Genomic DNA, 13,382 nt, shown 5'->3' with positions numbered 1-13,382 from the left:
TCGATGGTATGCTCGAACCCGCGATGGGGAGGTATGCTAGGAGGGATTTCTATAAAAACGTTATCATGGGTACTTAGATATTCTAAAGATCATCATTCCGGTGGGTTGTTTGTTGTCCTTTTATTGGTTCTGCCGAAACAAAACAATGTGCAGCCCATGCAATATCATCATGCCAAAAAATGGCTCCATCTACTATGTCGAAACTTTCTTCGGTCCCTCAATGGCCATCCCATGGAGAACAACCTTCTTTCAATCGACAACAAAAGTGAAGTCCATCCACTTGAGAGTCTGTGTATATACATCTAGTGTCTCCATCCACTATATGCCCATAATAACCTCCATATCATCCAGATTTACTATAAAGAAATGCTCTGTCACAATGTGATTAGCCATGGTGATACTCATTTAGGGAACAAGGTGCGTGCAGGGTAAAATTGTTCCTCCAACAACCTTGACCTGGAATCTTGCGTGTGTCTCTGTAGGTAGACCTTTTCTTTTCACCAAAGATGAGTTTATGAGGTTTAGAGTGGCTCCGCTATCGAGCATCACAATGACCCTTAATCCTTGAATGGTTCCCCGTACTTGGAATACCGTACATCTCAAACTCCCAGCCACGGTGATGGTTCCTCCATGCTATACCAATGCGGTGATTCTCTCTGTACAGTTCAAATTAACCATTTTGGAGTCCTCGTGGGGGTGACCGTCCTTTGTGGAAAGATTTTCGTAATCATATTCATCATCTAACACGACTTCGATTTAGTGTATTTTCCCTTTTCCGAAGCATCTATGCCCAGGTTCCCATGGCTCCTTACAATTGAAACATAATTTCTTCCTTCGGAGCTCTTGTCCAGTAGCTTCGTCCAACGAAGGCTTCTTCGGCAGAGGTTTGTTATCTTTGTCCCTTGGAAATACTGGCAGTTTGGAGTGGGAGTAACCTCGAGAGAATGATGTCGATGATGATGCCATGCTTCGTGCCTTTTTTATAGCCTCTGAAAAGGTGGCAAAATTGAAACCTTTTACCCAACCCCTCAGTGGTTCTGTTTGTTCGTCCATGAAGAGCACTATCCATCTCCTTTCGAAAATGTTCGTAACCAAAATAGGGAGTTTTTGAAATTCTGTGATGTATTGGTCGACCGATCCAGTTTGCCTCAATTGTGCCATCTCCTTGAAATTAAGTTCTGGATCTTTACCATCAAACCAATCTATCAATCTTTTAGTGAATTCTGCATAAGTATTTACTTGGTCATGCCCCAATATAATAGTGCCATGATGCCACCATCATGCGCCAATCCCTCCAAGTAGATTGCAACAAATTTAATTGTTTCTTCTTTTGGCATTGGATTAAGCTGGAAGTAAGTATCGGCCTTCATTACCCATGCTTGGGAAGATATGGATTCGGATCCGGTGACAAATTTACTTTACTCAACTTTCTTCTAAGATTCTCTGTAACGCCTTGCCAGGGAACTCAAAAGAAATTAACCTAAAGTTTTACTAAGTTTGCCAAACATTTTTTTTTTCAAAAGATTAAAACAAGAGATAACATACCAGAAGCACTCACCCTTATACATAAAAACAATCATAAACATATTACATCTCTTAAGGGTCCCATGACGTTGAATCACACACACACACATATATATAAGTTTCATTAATACTAAATCTGATACATAACAAATCCACATCATAGAATAGTCACAAGTACGAATCCAAATAAATAATATACAATTACATAAGATACCACATGGCATAACTAGAATGTATGATCATCCGTCGTACAAGTCACAGAGTATGAAAAGCTCAAAGAATATACATCATCTCATAAGATCTCCAGACAATCGAGTATAGTACAACATAATATAACCATCCAACAGAAACACAAGATCAAAATGAAAGGAACAACTACACAAGTACATCTAGCAACGACATCCAACTATCAGATCTCAATGGTATAAGAAACACTACCACCCTACCTTGTAGAACCTAAATGGCCCACTCCCACCGTGTTGAGGAGATAATCTCAAGTCCCGAACGGATAACAATTCACAAGTCATAACCAACATCTAGGTCCAGGAAATCCTGATAGCAATCTATCTCAAAGGTGCCAACACACAAGTAACATCTAATCCCAGAGGCAACAAAGACACGTAGGAAATCTACTATGTAAGTCATCGCATGAGCCAACTCTAAGGTTACCTTGGCAGCGTCTCTAGACTCTGGTCCCCTAGTGTCTCTATGTGGCATCAATATCTTTTCGTACAAACAAGACATACTAACGAAGCAAGGTCGCAACCAAGCATCCTCTCTACTCCCATCCTAGCCTGTACTAGCACTCAAGGCATGGGCGAGGAAAAACACTGACTCTTATTAATTCATTTTAAACCCATTTAATAAAATGTTATCACTTATTAAAACAACTTACAATGGGTTACCCAAGCAACCTCTTTAGGGCCCCGACTTCCATTGCAAGCCACTTCCCAACATATACAAATTACCTACCCTAAGCTCATGAAAAGTACAACTCATAAAATCACAATTTTCACCTCAGTCCTATAAGAGCAACTAGAAAGCACCTAAAGATAAACCACAATATTTACGTCAGTCTTATGCAAGCAATTGGAAAGCACCTATAGATAAATCACAATATTCACCTCAGTCCTATACAAGCAAATGGAAAGCACCAAAAGATAACAGATCGAAAACTCAAAGGTTATACCAGGAAAACCTCATTATTCACCTGAGTTCTATACAAGCAACTGGAAAGCACTAACAAATAACTGATCAAAACTCATCACAGAAATATGTGAATACATCACAATGGTCGGGTATAAAAGATCATATACATAACATAATCATAGAACAAAATCCTCCAAGCCTCTTGTAAACATCCTAACTGGTCAACACACTAAGTCAAACCCGAAACCAACACTAGTAAACCATACATCACATCAAGTATATAACAAATGCAGTTTTCGTAATTCATTTGGTTGAAAACATAGAAGTTCTGATTTACAAACAGGGTTCCGATTTTCCATTTCCAAAATGTCACAATTACTAAGGTTTTTGATTTAACAAAAGTAATACAATTTCCTTAGTATTAGAAATCATTTCTGTATAAAATAGAACCATCTAAACAAAAATTCGAATTTATTAAAAACAATCAATTTTCCCAATTGAATTACAATTATCAATTTACTTCATTAAAACATGTTAATAATAAAGTAATTAATAAAATATTAAATTAAAAACTAGTATTAAACCATTCATGTAATTAAATAGTATTATCATAATTTAATTATAATTATTAATTATAATATTTATTAACTTATTAATAACATAATATATTTATATTAAATTATTAATAATAATAAATATTTAAATTACATATTAAAATTAATAATATTATTTATTATACATATTAAACAAACTATATTATAAAAGTTAATTTAATAAAATTTAATAATATAAAAAAACCAAAATCCAAATCGGAATTGCATGTATGTTTAAGGCCCATCGACCGCTACAATAGCATCTTCGGCTGCTATTGCCAGCCTTGGCTGCCTTTGTAGCCAAGCTACGATGCAGCATGGGAATCAGGGAAGTTATGGCCCTTGATTCCCCTCTCTAATTATATTAAATATATATTTTTTTGTTTATGTAAAATAAAACAATACTCCCCCCTCCAAAACTTACCAAAAAAAGATTTTTAATTTCTATTTTATTATAAAAATTATCACAGTAATGATTTATTGTGGTAATTTATATATATATATATATATATATATATATATATATATACTTTAAACAAATTTTCAAGTAGATCTAATAGGAAAACAAATACAAACTATCAAATTTGTAAATTTAATTTATGGTATTCTTTTCCAAACCCTCATCCCAATTTTAATTTTTTTAAACAATCTGATTTCCAATAAGAATTTTCGATTGGTTTCTCTCACAAACAATTCAATAACGAAAATCAACTTTTCTAAAAGAAAGGTTTCAACCCAAATTAAATTCATAAAACAGATCCATACAAACACAAAGGAGACAAGAATTTCAAAGAGGAAAGTACTGTGAAAATCTCAACAAGATCCTATCTCAATCCAATGCTAACTAGACGAATGCTCGGAGCTCACAAGAAATTCCTGTCTTCTCGAAAAAATCCTCTTTCTCAAAATTGTCTCCTACAAACCTGTGTGTGGAGAAATGAGCTCTAATTTCTTAATAAAGAGCTTATTCTCTTTAGGGTTTCAGTTTTACAATCATGCGAACCCTTTTCTTTATTATTTTATTTTATTTTAATTTCATGTGCAAACTTTTAGCATAGTAATTAAAATAAACTTTATTAAATTTATTTTCTCTCTTTTATTAAATTACAAGATGTCTTTAATAATATATTTATTAATTTGACTAATAATATTGTTTAGAATTTATTATTAAAATGGAACTCCTAAATATTAAATTAAATAAATATAGTTATGCCAAAATTAGAACTTTTATTAAACATTTTAAATTTAATTCTTCTATTTAATTAATTTCTCAATTAATTAAATATAATTAAAAATTGATTTTTCTTTATAAAATTTTCGTTAAATTAAATCATTTAATATTCTCTTAATTTGATTTAATTATAACTAAAAATTACAACAGGCCCAAAAATCCAAATAAGAAAATCTATAATAAAGACAAAGTACTAAATCAAACTTAAGGGTCAAAATCTTGAATTCACGTCCCTTGACGAATTTGGAAGGGTAAATAATTCAGATACTTGGTACTATTTTCTAGGACAATTGGCTTAGGTTAGGATTTGGACTGAAGAACTATCTCCCCTCTTTACCATTGAGACACTACAATAGGGCATGCTCATCCTAGCAATTCAAGGAAGTCGATGCCCGATACCTACAATCTACATAAAAGTCGGGCATGTACATATACATATAAATATAAACTAAACAAGGAATGAGGGAGAGTGGTGCATTGTGTAGATCCCACCTAGTAGGTGACTACAACTCCCTCCCTCAACCACATCAGAAACGTCAAACATAAGGTAAAACATACATGTACACCATACACATGCAAGTATGGCGTAAGTATCCATAGAAACTGCATATAAACCATCCATCTAACTATCATCATGAGATAACTGAAAATCACTATATGAACATACATGTATCATCATTGAAAGAGTAATCATGAACACATGAAATAATTGAGTATCGAATAGCATCCAATCAAATCGGGTACCCAAGTACCACTAATCATCAAACATAACCATAAAGATGGCCTAAAAGAATTTGGCAAAATAATGTAAAAAGTAAACTAGGGGTAGGCATTACATTCTCGTTAACATATCTTCGGTTTCTGCCTTTGGAATATCGCATTCTCAATTCTGTGTAATCTTTGCAGGATATATCCTCTTCTAAGTTTGCATTCTCCCAGTCTTCTTCCAACTATTCTTGAATTTCCTCAAAGGTTGGGTGCCTTCTTCCATGTGGTACCTCTGTCCATGTAGGGAAAGTTGGCATGGAAGGTCAAGAGCATGTCGGATGAGAATTTGCCTTTCCCAAAACCGAAAGATAAGATTGTTTAATGGTCATCTTTTGTTAATTATGTAAATTAGGTAGATAAGATTGTTTCTATTGTCTTTTCTAGTTTCTTATTAAAAACTTTCTATTTTGTACCTATTGTACATTCTTTATAACGATCTTGTCGATCTATTGTTAATACAATCCATAATTTACCAATTACTTGTGTAATAATTATGACATTTATTTAATGCACTTATAAAGTCAATTGGCCCCACTTAATTAATAACTTTATAATAATTAATTATTAATGAAGAATCCTTCATTAATTATTAATACCTTGAACTTGAGCCAATAAAGATATTCCACATTATCAACTAATGAACCTTGCTAATACCAAGTCCAGGTCCACCGCAAAAAGTAGCAACATGGGCATAATTGACTTAATTTAAATAGTAAGTCCCTCATAGAGGAACGAGTCAGTCATTGTGCATAACATGAGTCTAAGTACCCTTGCCAGATATAGGAACTCCTCAACATTGACTTACTATAAATAGTAAGCTTTGAATAATTGCTCCGATCAATGATACCCAATCTCAATGCTACCACCAAGTTGTTAAGGTTCCCTACTAAAAATAGAAACCCTAACTTTCCTAAAGTAGACACTTACGATAAATATAAAGTGTGCCAAATGGATCGAAAGAAGATCAATCTTGAACGCCCTATTCTCTTAAGCAGCAATTTGCCTCAGCTTCTGCCAATTGAGGCTCTTTATCTCTTTGACTTAGCCTACGAGGACCACTAATAGGTTAATCCATATCACTAACCATGGTAGCTAAAATGGGGACATTACAAACTCTGTGACAGAGACAATAGGCTAATCCATATCACCAACCATGGTAGCTAAAATGGGTACATTACAAACTCTGTGACGGAGACCATCAATGACAAAGATTAGCAGAAGAAAATATATAACATACTAAAGAATTATTGTCACAACCCTCTTTATAGTTCACGTTTACAAATTGCATATGTTGAATTATTTCCTGGTGAGTATCTGAATACGTTGTTTAAGAAAGAAAAGACATTAGTAGATGAAATTATATAACATGCTAAAAGCATTACTGTCAACCCTCTTTATAGGTTCACATTTACAAATTGTATATATTGAATTGTTTCCTGGCAAGTGCATGAGTATGTTGTTTAAGCAAGAAAAGACATCACAAATCGTTGATTAAAATGCACATTTTAAATTTGATTCAATTTTCAAATTCAATTAGACAACATTAAAACTAGATTGTATTTTTCAGATGGAAATTGGACTTCTGATTTCATTCAATTTCTTATACTCGTAAAAAAACACTTTACAAATAGATATTTATAATATTGAACTAGATATTTAAATGATTATCAAATAATAAAAGTAATAAAACAATAGAAGTTATTAAAATAACCTTCTAGCAATATCAAAAAAATAAAAAGTAATATAATCGTTAATCTCCCAGCACAACTATAGCATCATTCCACCTGTAAATCTCTCAGCTCTTTGGAAGTGGATAAGATGGAGGTTTTTGCAGAAGTTATAATATGAAATATATTGGTTTTCCAAGAAACACTCAGCTCTCTGCTGGTTTAACTCATGCACCAATCGGCTTAGTAACATGCAAAGCTTTCCAAGCAGAACCAAAACTTAATTGAGCTTATCTGGCGGCAGCTCCTTCGTGGTTAAAATAAATCATCCAACATGCCAATGTCATTAACAATGGGACAAATGGATCCTCCTGAATATAATATAGATTTATCTCTAACATGGAACAGAAGGTAAATGAATTTCATCTCCACATCAGGCATCTCCTGGAACAACATGCATGTGCTCCCTGTGGGAATAAAAAAGGAAAATGCAGACATTCCTCCATTACACTGAGGACATGATGGAAGAAGCAAACACACCAGGAGGATTGATTCCTTGTCTTTACTCCATGAAAAATAATGAACAGTTGCTCTTTGTTTTTATAATTTCTCACTTGCACAGTATCTTCATGTGCGTTTTTGTATCTGGACCTTATCATACGTACATCGCCTTCACATGCTTTTATTGTAATTGACTCATTTGTAGCACCACATAATGGTATAGCTAATTGTCACTAGGTTGAGAAATGCAATGCTGTTTTATGATTTTTGTTCTACTTTCAGTTGAAAGATATAGTTTCCTGGTTATGTAAATCCTCATCATATCTTAATGTAATATCCATTTATATATAAAAAGATACAAGAGAGATTATCCTTGTATCAAAAAGGATTTGAGTATATCATAGCTTCTAAAGAAAATTTCAGACTTTATTTGTTTTTATGTTGGTATGACTTTGCAGGTACTTAAGGAAGGTAACGATTTAATGGAAGCTGGGAGGCTTCGGGATGCTATTGTTTACTATGAAAGGATAATGAATGAAATGGTCTTTAAGGTATACTTGTACTTCACAATTTCAAAGACTAATCAACTAATTAATTTTAATCAAATCTAAGATTTCTGTCCATGTCTTCTATTCAACATAATTTTCTCGATGACAATAATAAAGAAAAAACTGAATAAGAGATGAAATAATGCTGCGAATGGAAATTCTCAAGCAACTGAATTCAAAGTAAATGTAAACAAGCGAGTCAGAGTTGCATTAAGAAATCAGAAAGATCTATTATGGAAATGATATTGTCAATTTCAACTTTATTTATCGCCTCCAAGCTTTCCTTACAACATGATTGAAAATAATATTTTAAAGCTGTTTAGATTGTATATTTCTTTGCAGATTGTTGTAACTAGTCTGAAACTGGATGTGTCAAAGAAAATTTAATTGTAAAACTTTCATTTGTCTGTCCACTTTTTTGTCAAAAATTCAGAATGGTCAATTTTTGGTCAGGCTGTCGGTCATGTTGTCCAAGTCTACAATTTTAGTTGTTCAATTGAATTGTGAATTTTGTCATAGTCCAGAAATTATTTTTTGGTTAATTTCAATGTTTGGGATGTTTTCTGCTACTGCAAATTTAATTGTAAGGACGTTTTCCACTCAACTATTTGTTATACAGTTTGATTGGAAGTTGAATATACAGTTTCAGTTTCCAAGAGTGAAAGATTATTGTTGGGCATATAATGCTTAGCTTAAAATTAAGCACATGTATGGCATATCGTGGATTCACAATTCTTAACAAAGAATATGGAGAAATACACTTCAATTCTTAAATGTTCAAGCCTAGTAATAAGAATTGTTATATTTGATTAGACATCTTCCTTGAAACACATGATACTTCAATGAAGATTCCGCAGCTGTGCTTCCTTGTAAACAGACATCCGTTACACAGATAACATCAGCTTTTTGAGCTCGATCATGCCTGGGCATTGATTTGCCAACTATGAATTCGGAAAGACACCTTAGAAAATCCATTGCCAATCACTTGCACAAGTAAATGAAATGTTCCAACCTTTACTTACTATGCCATAGAAAAGGGACTGCACTCAACAGTTATTCCTCAGCATATGGGAAATAGAGATCATGACTAGTCTAGGAAACTCAACTCCAAGAAGACTCAGATCTAAGCAGGAAACTAGTGCTCATGAGAAAGACCCCGATAGTTCCTGAAGTTGCAAACAAATGCACTTTCATAGCTATCAGTTTTGTAAGTATAATCACACGTTTTATATATATATGTATTTTTATCTCCCCTTATAGTGGATTGGTTGTGCTTAAGTATGGAATGCCTATAATATGATCTGAATAATTTGTAATCCCTTTTATTTTATTTTTTCATACCATATCCCTCTCATATATATTTGTAAATTTCCTTTTATACCTTCTCATATGGAAGGAGGCGCATGTTCAAGACATTGCTTCTTATAATAACCAATTCCTCAATCAAGAATGCACCTAAATTATTAATTAGTCCTTGATGATAATTTGTCCATGCTGGCTAGAACTAATGACACTATGTTAATCGCTAACGAGCGTTAATCAATAGTCTTATATCTTTATTCGTATAATATTAATAACTGATTACTATATTACTATGTTCATTCATTAAAATATGGTAATATATTATACTAAATCATTTTGTATATTATACTCTTTCAATAATACATATTATATTCTTTCATTAGTATATTAACAATATAGTTAATCTAATAATAAATTATGTTAGAATTTGGTATTATTTATTTGTTCCTTTATTTTATTTTTATTATTATTATGAAATCTTATCTAGAAAGAGGACATCAAAATATCCCTAATGGAGTTTATCCCAACATTGTCCATTCAATCAGTTATTTTTGTCAAACTGTTTGGTTGAACAAACACTTGCAAAGTTTCCAAAGTTAATGGTGATTAGGATACTTTGCAACACACTATATTAGAAAATGACAATGAATGAAATATAACATTGTTTAGGGGGAAAATGCAAGCACTTAAATAAAATGTGTAAATATAAGACTTCCACTTCCACACTAACATTCAATACAAGAGAAAGAAAGGCTTCCAAACATAACTCTCAATATAACCGAAGTTAGATTAGCAAAGCCCCAAATGGAAGAAGGGATATCAATTCTAAAGACAAATTATATCAGGAAAGTACGCAAGTGAGTCCTCTTTCATGTAATGTTAATTTATTTTAAGATATGCAATGTAAATTTGAAATCGAACCAATTGATTTAATAACAAGAGTAACACAGATCTTGGTGCTAAATATACGTAGTCAACCCAATTCCAAAATAGAAATAGCTGCTGAAAGCTAAAATGAATGATAAAGTACTTACCTCGAAATGTTCAAGGGAATATACCTTTTTGCTCTAAAAATCGCGGATCTGAACCTGTGATTGAATTTCTGACTGCTATTTTATGATCACGACAGAAAACCTAGAAAACTCTATTTTTCTCAAACCTCCAGGAATAGGAGACTTGGTGGTAAAGTGTCCGGACAATTTACGAGAAGATGGACATGTCCCTAGGGCACAATAGTAAAGTCAACTCAACTTCTTTGGAAAGGTCTCGACCAAAAATTTCCAGATTTGCAATCACAATTCAGATATCTTGCTCCTGCACACAATGAAACTTTTTTTTTTTGTTTTCTAGGATGAGAGTTTTCCTTGGTCAAGCCCTAAATTGAGGAATCAACCTTTGAGATGTAAAGTACTAATAAAGGAAATACTAGCATCTAGTAGGATTGAATATATCAATGAAAGATAAAATTACCTTTGCAGATGCAATTGGATTTGATATGTGATTATGTATGCAAATGCAATAGCTTAAACTCAACATAACCAAAGGAAACCATAGAAGTTGGAACCTTGTGAAAGGGAATGTATGTGGCATGTCTTGAAGAAGAATGATTGTCTTGAATGATTTGGATGAAAGATCTCCTCCTTAGAAGCGAAGCTCCACTACCACCTTGAAGGAATAAGCTTGATGCAAGAAGGAAATGCTTGACCTTGATGAACTTGAAGATGCTTACTTGAAGTCTCATGTACGCTTTGTCTTGGTTTCTTGATGAATAGCTTATGGATTGATTGATGAAAGTGAAGAGCCCAAGCCTCCTTATATATTAGTTTTTGGGATTGGAAACAAAGTTGTCTAACCCGAGAGCTAAATTAAACTATTGAGAAACCTGAGACACTTCAGGCCCTGTAATTCAAAACCCTCGAGGAAGAGGTCGACCTGGGTTGTCCTCTTAAAGATTAGGTCGATCTTGGTTGACCTATTCCCGTTGAGGTCAAAAAATAAAGGTCCTTAAGGTCTCAGAGAAAGTGTAGAAAGAATCGAGAAACTCTAAAGATGTCGGAAGATATGACCAAAAAGGTGATAAAATATCACCTAAAGGACCATGCTAGAAGATGAGAGATGACCTAGAAATTTGGGAAAAATTGGGAAGAAGAGAGAGAGACCAAAACCACACCAAGGAGGGCTAAAATGTCTGAAATGAAGTGCTTCCATTTTAAGACAATAGTCTTAGTCCCCAATTTAGCATGACAGGAGTATGAGGCAAGTCGTATCTCGGTTAAGGAAGAAGGAGAAGAGATGAAGAGCCAAGTCACAACGAGATAGAACATCACCAGGATCAAGGACATAAGCCTACAAACCTAGGATCCTAATTGCATTTCCATGCATAAGAGCACAAAAACAAAGCGAATGAAACAAAACAAAAGAAAACAAAAACAAAAACAAAAGACTCAAAAGGGGTTAGTACTAAAGCCCAAATCAATTATCGAAAGGAACCTCAACTGAAGAAATGTCTCACCCACCAATATCATATTTAGAAGGCTATAACGAAGCATAAGAGATCACGAAGGAACCTATGCCTCATGATTCCATGCCACTAGCATTGAAGCATGAAGAGAGAGTGGTTATTTTGCCTAGTAAGGTTTGTGTGCCTTACTGTGAATCACATAAACAAAAAGAAAAAAAGGAGGAGCGAATGGACTAGCAGGTTTATGTGCTCGATAGTCAATCCTATGCATCTATTGACAACTTTTGTATGCATGTGTGTATGTGTCTCCGCTCATAGATCAATTCCTTGGTATCAACATTGAGTATAAATATGTCTGTGGATGGACAAGGGTGTGTGTGTGTGTTTCCCTACGATGGATAAGTATCACTAATACCTGTTAGGGAGTGACATGTTACAATATAAAAGTAAAAGTACATAAAAAAACTTACAAGGAGGGCGGATGCATGCCCCCTCCTTATGATGACTATGAAGCTATAGACATCATAAGGAAGAGAATCAAGGATAACTACTTCTAGTAACAATGAGATATCCTCTAACAACAATATATTCCACATACTTAACAAAGGGTGTTGACTCTTGTACCTAATAGAATAGCTAATTATGAAAGGATATGTCGCTTATTAGAAGAGACCCTTGAAAGGAAGTGATCTTGTTAGCAAGGCATCTACCTTCAAGAAGAGTGTCCAAACAAAGATAACAACTTCAAGGCAAAAGAAGGGAAGAAGAACAAGAATGCACCCATTCAATCCTCTGTGTCCAGGTGAAATAGGAATCCTTAAATGAAGTATGACAGACTTAAAAATGTAAAGTAAGGGGAAAGTGTTTATAATGAACATAGTTTTGCCAATAAAGCAGAGGTAATGATCAGGGACATACAACTATTATATATAAGAGAGTCATGATCAATACACAATAACATAAAGGAAAAGAATGCCACATGATAAACAAATGTCACTGTACTAAGGAAAGTCAGTCCTTAGACAAATAGAGAAAAAATGTATGAACAACTTGCCCCCCAAGCACAAGGCAAGAATGAGAAGTCCATGGCATATTATGAAACAAAATCTTGTAAGATATAAAAGACGGAACTATAAGAAACAAACAAAATCTGGCCATACACAACAAAACACGTTATATCAAACAAGATGTATCATAGAATAATGTAACACCATAGAGGAAAAGAAGGCAAGAAACATCATAGAATATGCAACTCCAAACAACATAATATGCTAGAAAAGATATCACATATGTAGTAAACTATAGATGATTATTAAATGACAAACATTAAAATCCAAGGCATGGAAAGAGATTGTTAGGCAACGAGAACCATGTCTTGCATGAAACAAAGCATTACATACCCAAAAATAAGAGTGTATCATAAAATAATGTTAAGCTATAGAGAAATGAAATAAGGAGATGAAAGGATACCGGGTTATACTTTAGTGAACATGAGAGGAACAACAAAGAGATAATGGATCCTTGAGAAAAATGAAAATGAATATTCAATAAATGCCTTAAGTGAAAGATCCTTTGTAACAAAGATGCACATACAAGCATAAGATTACACTTAGGATGTTAATCCTTACGTAACACAAT

At 33.6% G+C, this 13,382-nt stretch overlaps 1 protein-coding gene across 4 annotated transcripts in view; it reads left to right on the top strand.

The window, feature by feature from the left end:
* LOC149529520 (cytochrome C oxidase subunit) overlaps positions 1-13,382 on the top strand; it is a 202,712-nt gene that overhangs the window by 78,020 nt on the left and 111,310 nt on the right. For all 4 annotated transcript variants that reach the window (XR_016358473.1, XM_089808776.1, XM_089808777.1 and 1 more), the window contains exon 4: positions 7,892-7,984. Coding sequence is in view for 3 of the 4 variants with exons in the window: in XM_089808776.1 (XP_089664902.1) it covers positions 7,892-7,984 (93 nt within the window). In the remaining variant the exon portion in view is untranslated. The remainder of the gene's footprint in view (positions 1-7,891; positions 7,985-13,382) is intronic.

Source organism: Cupressus sempervirens, chromosome 11, assembly GCF_028749045.1.
Source record: "Cupressus sempervirens isolate cs-2001-9-10 chromosome 11, ASM2874904v1, whole genome shotgun sequence".
NCBI classification, from domain to species: domain Eukaryota; kingdom Viridiplantae; phylum Streptophyta; class Pinopsida; order Cupressales; family Cupressaceae; genus Cupressus; species Cupressus sempervirens.
The sequence above is the reverse complement of the archived record's forward strand: the minus strand, read 5'-3'. Positions and strand labels throughout refer to the sequence as shown.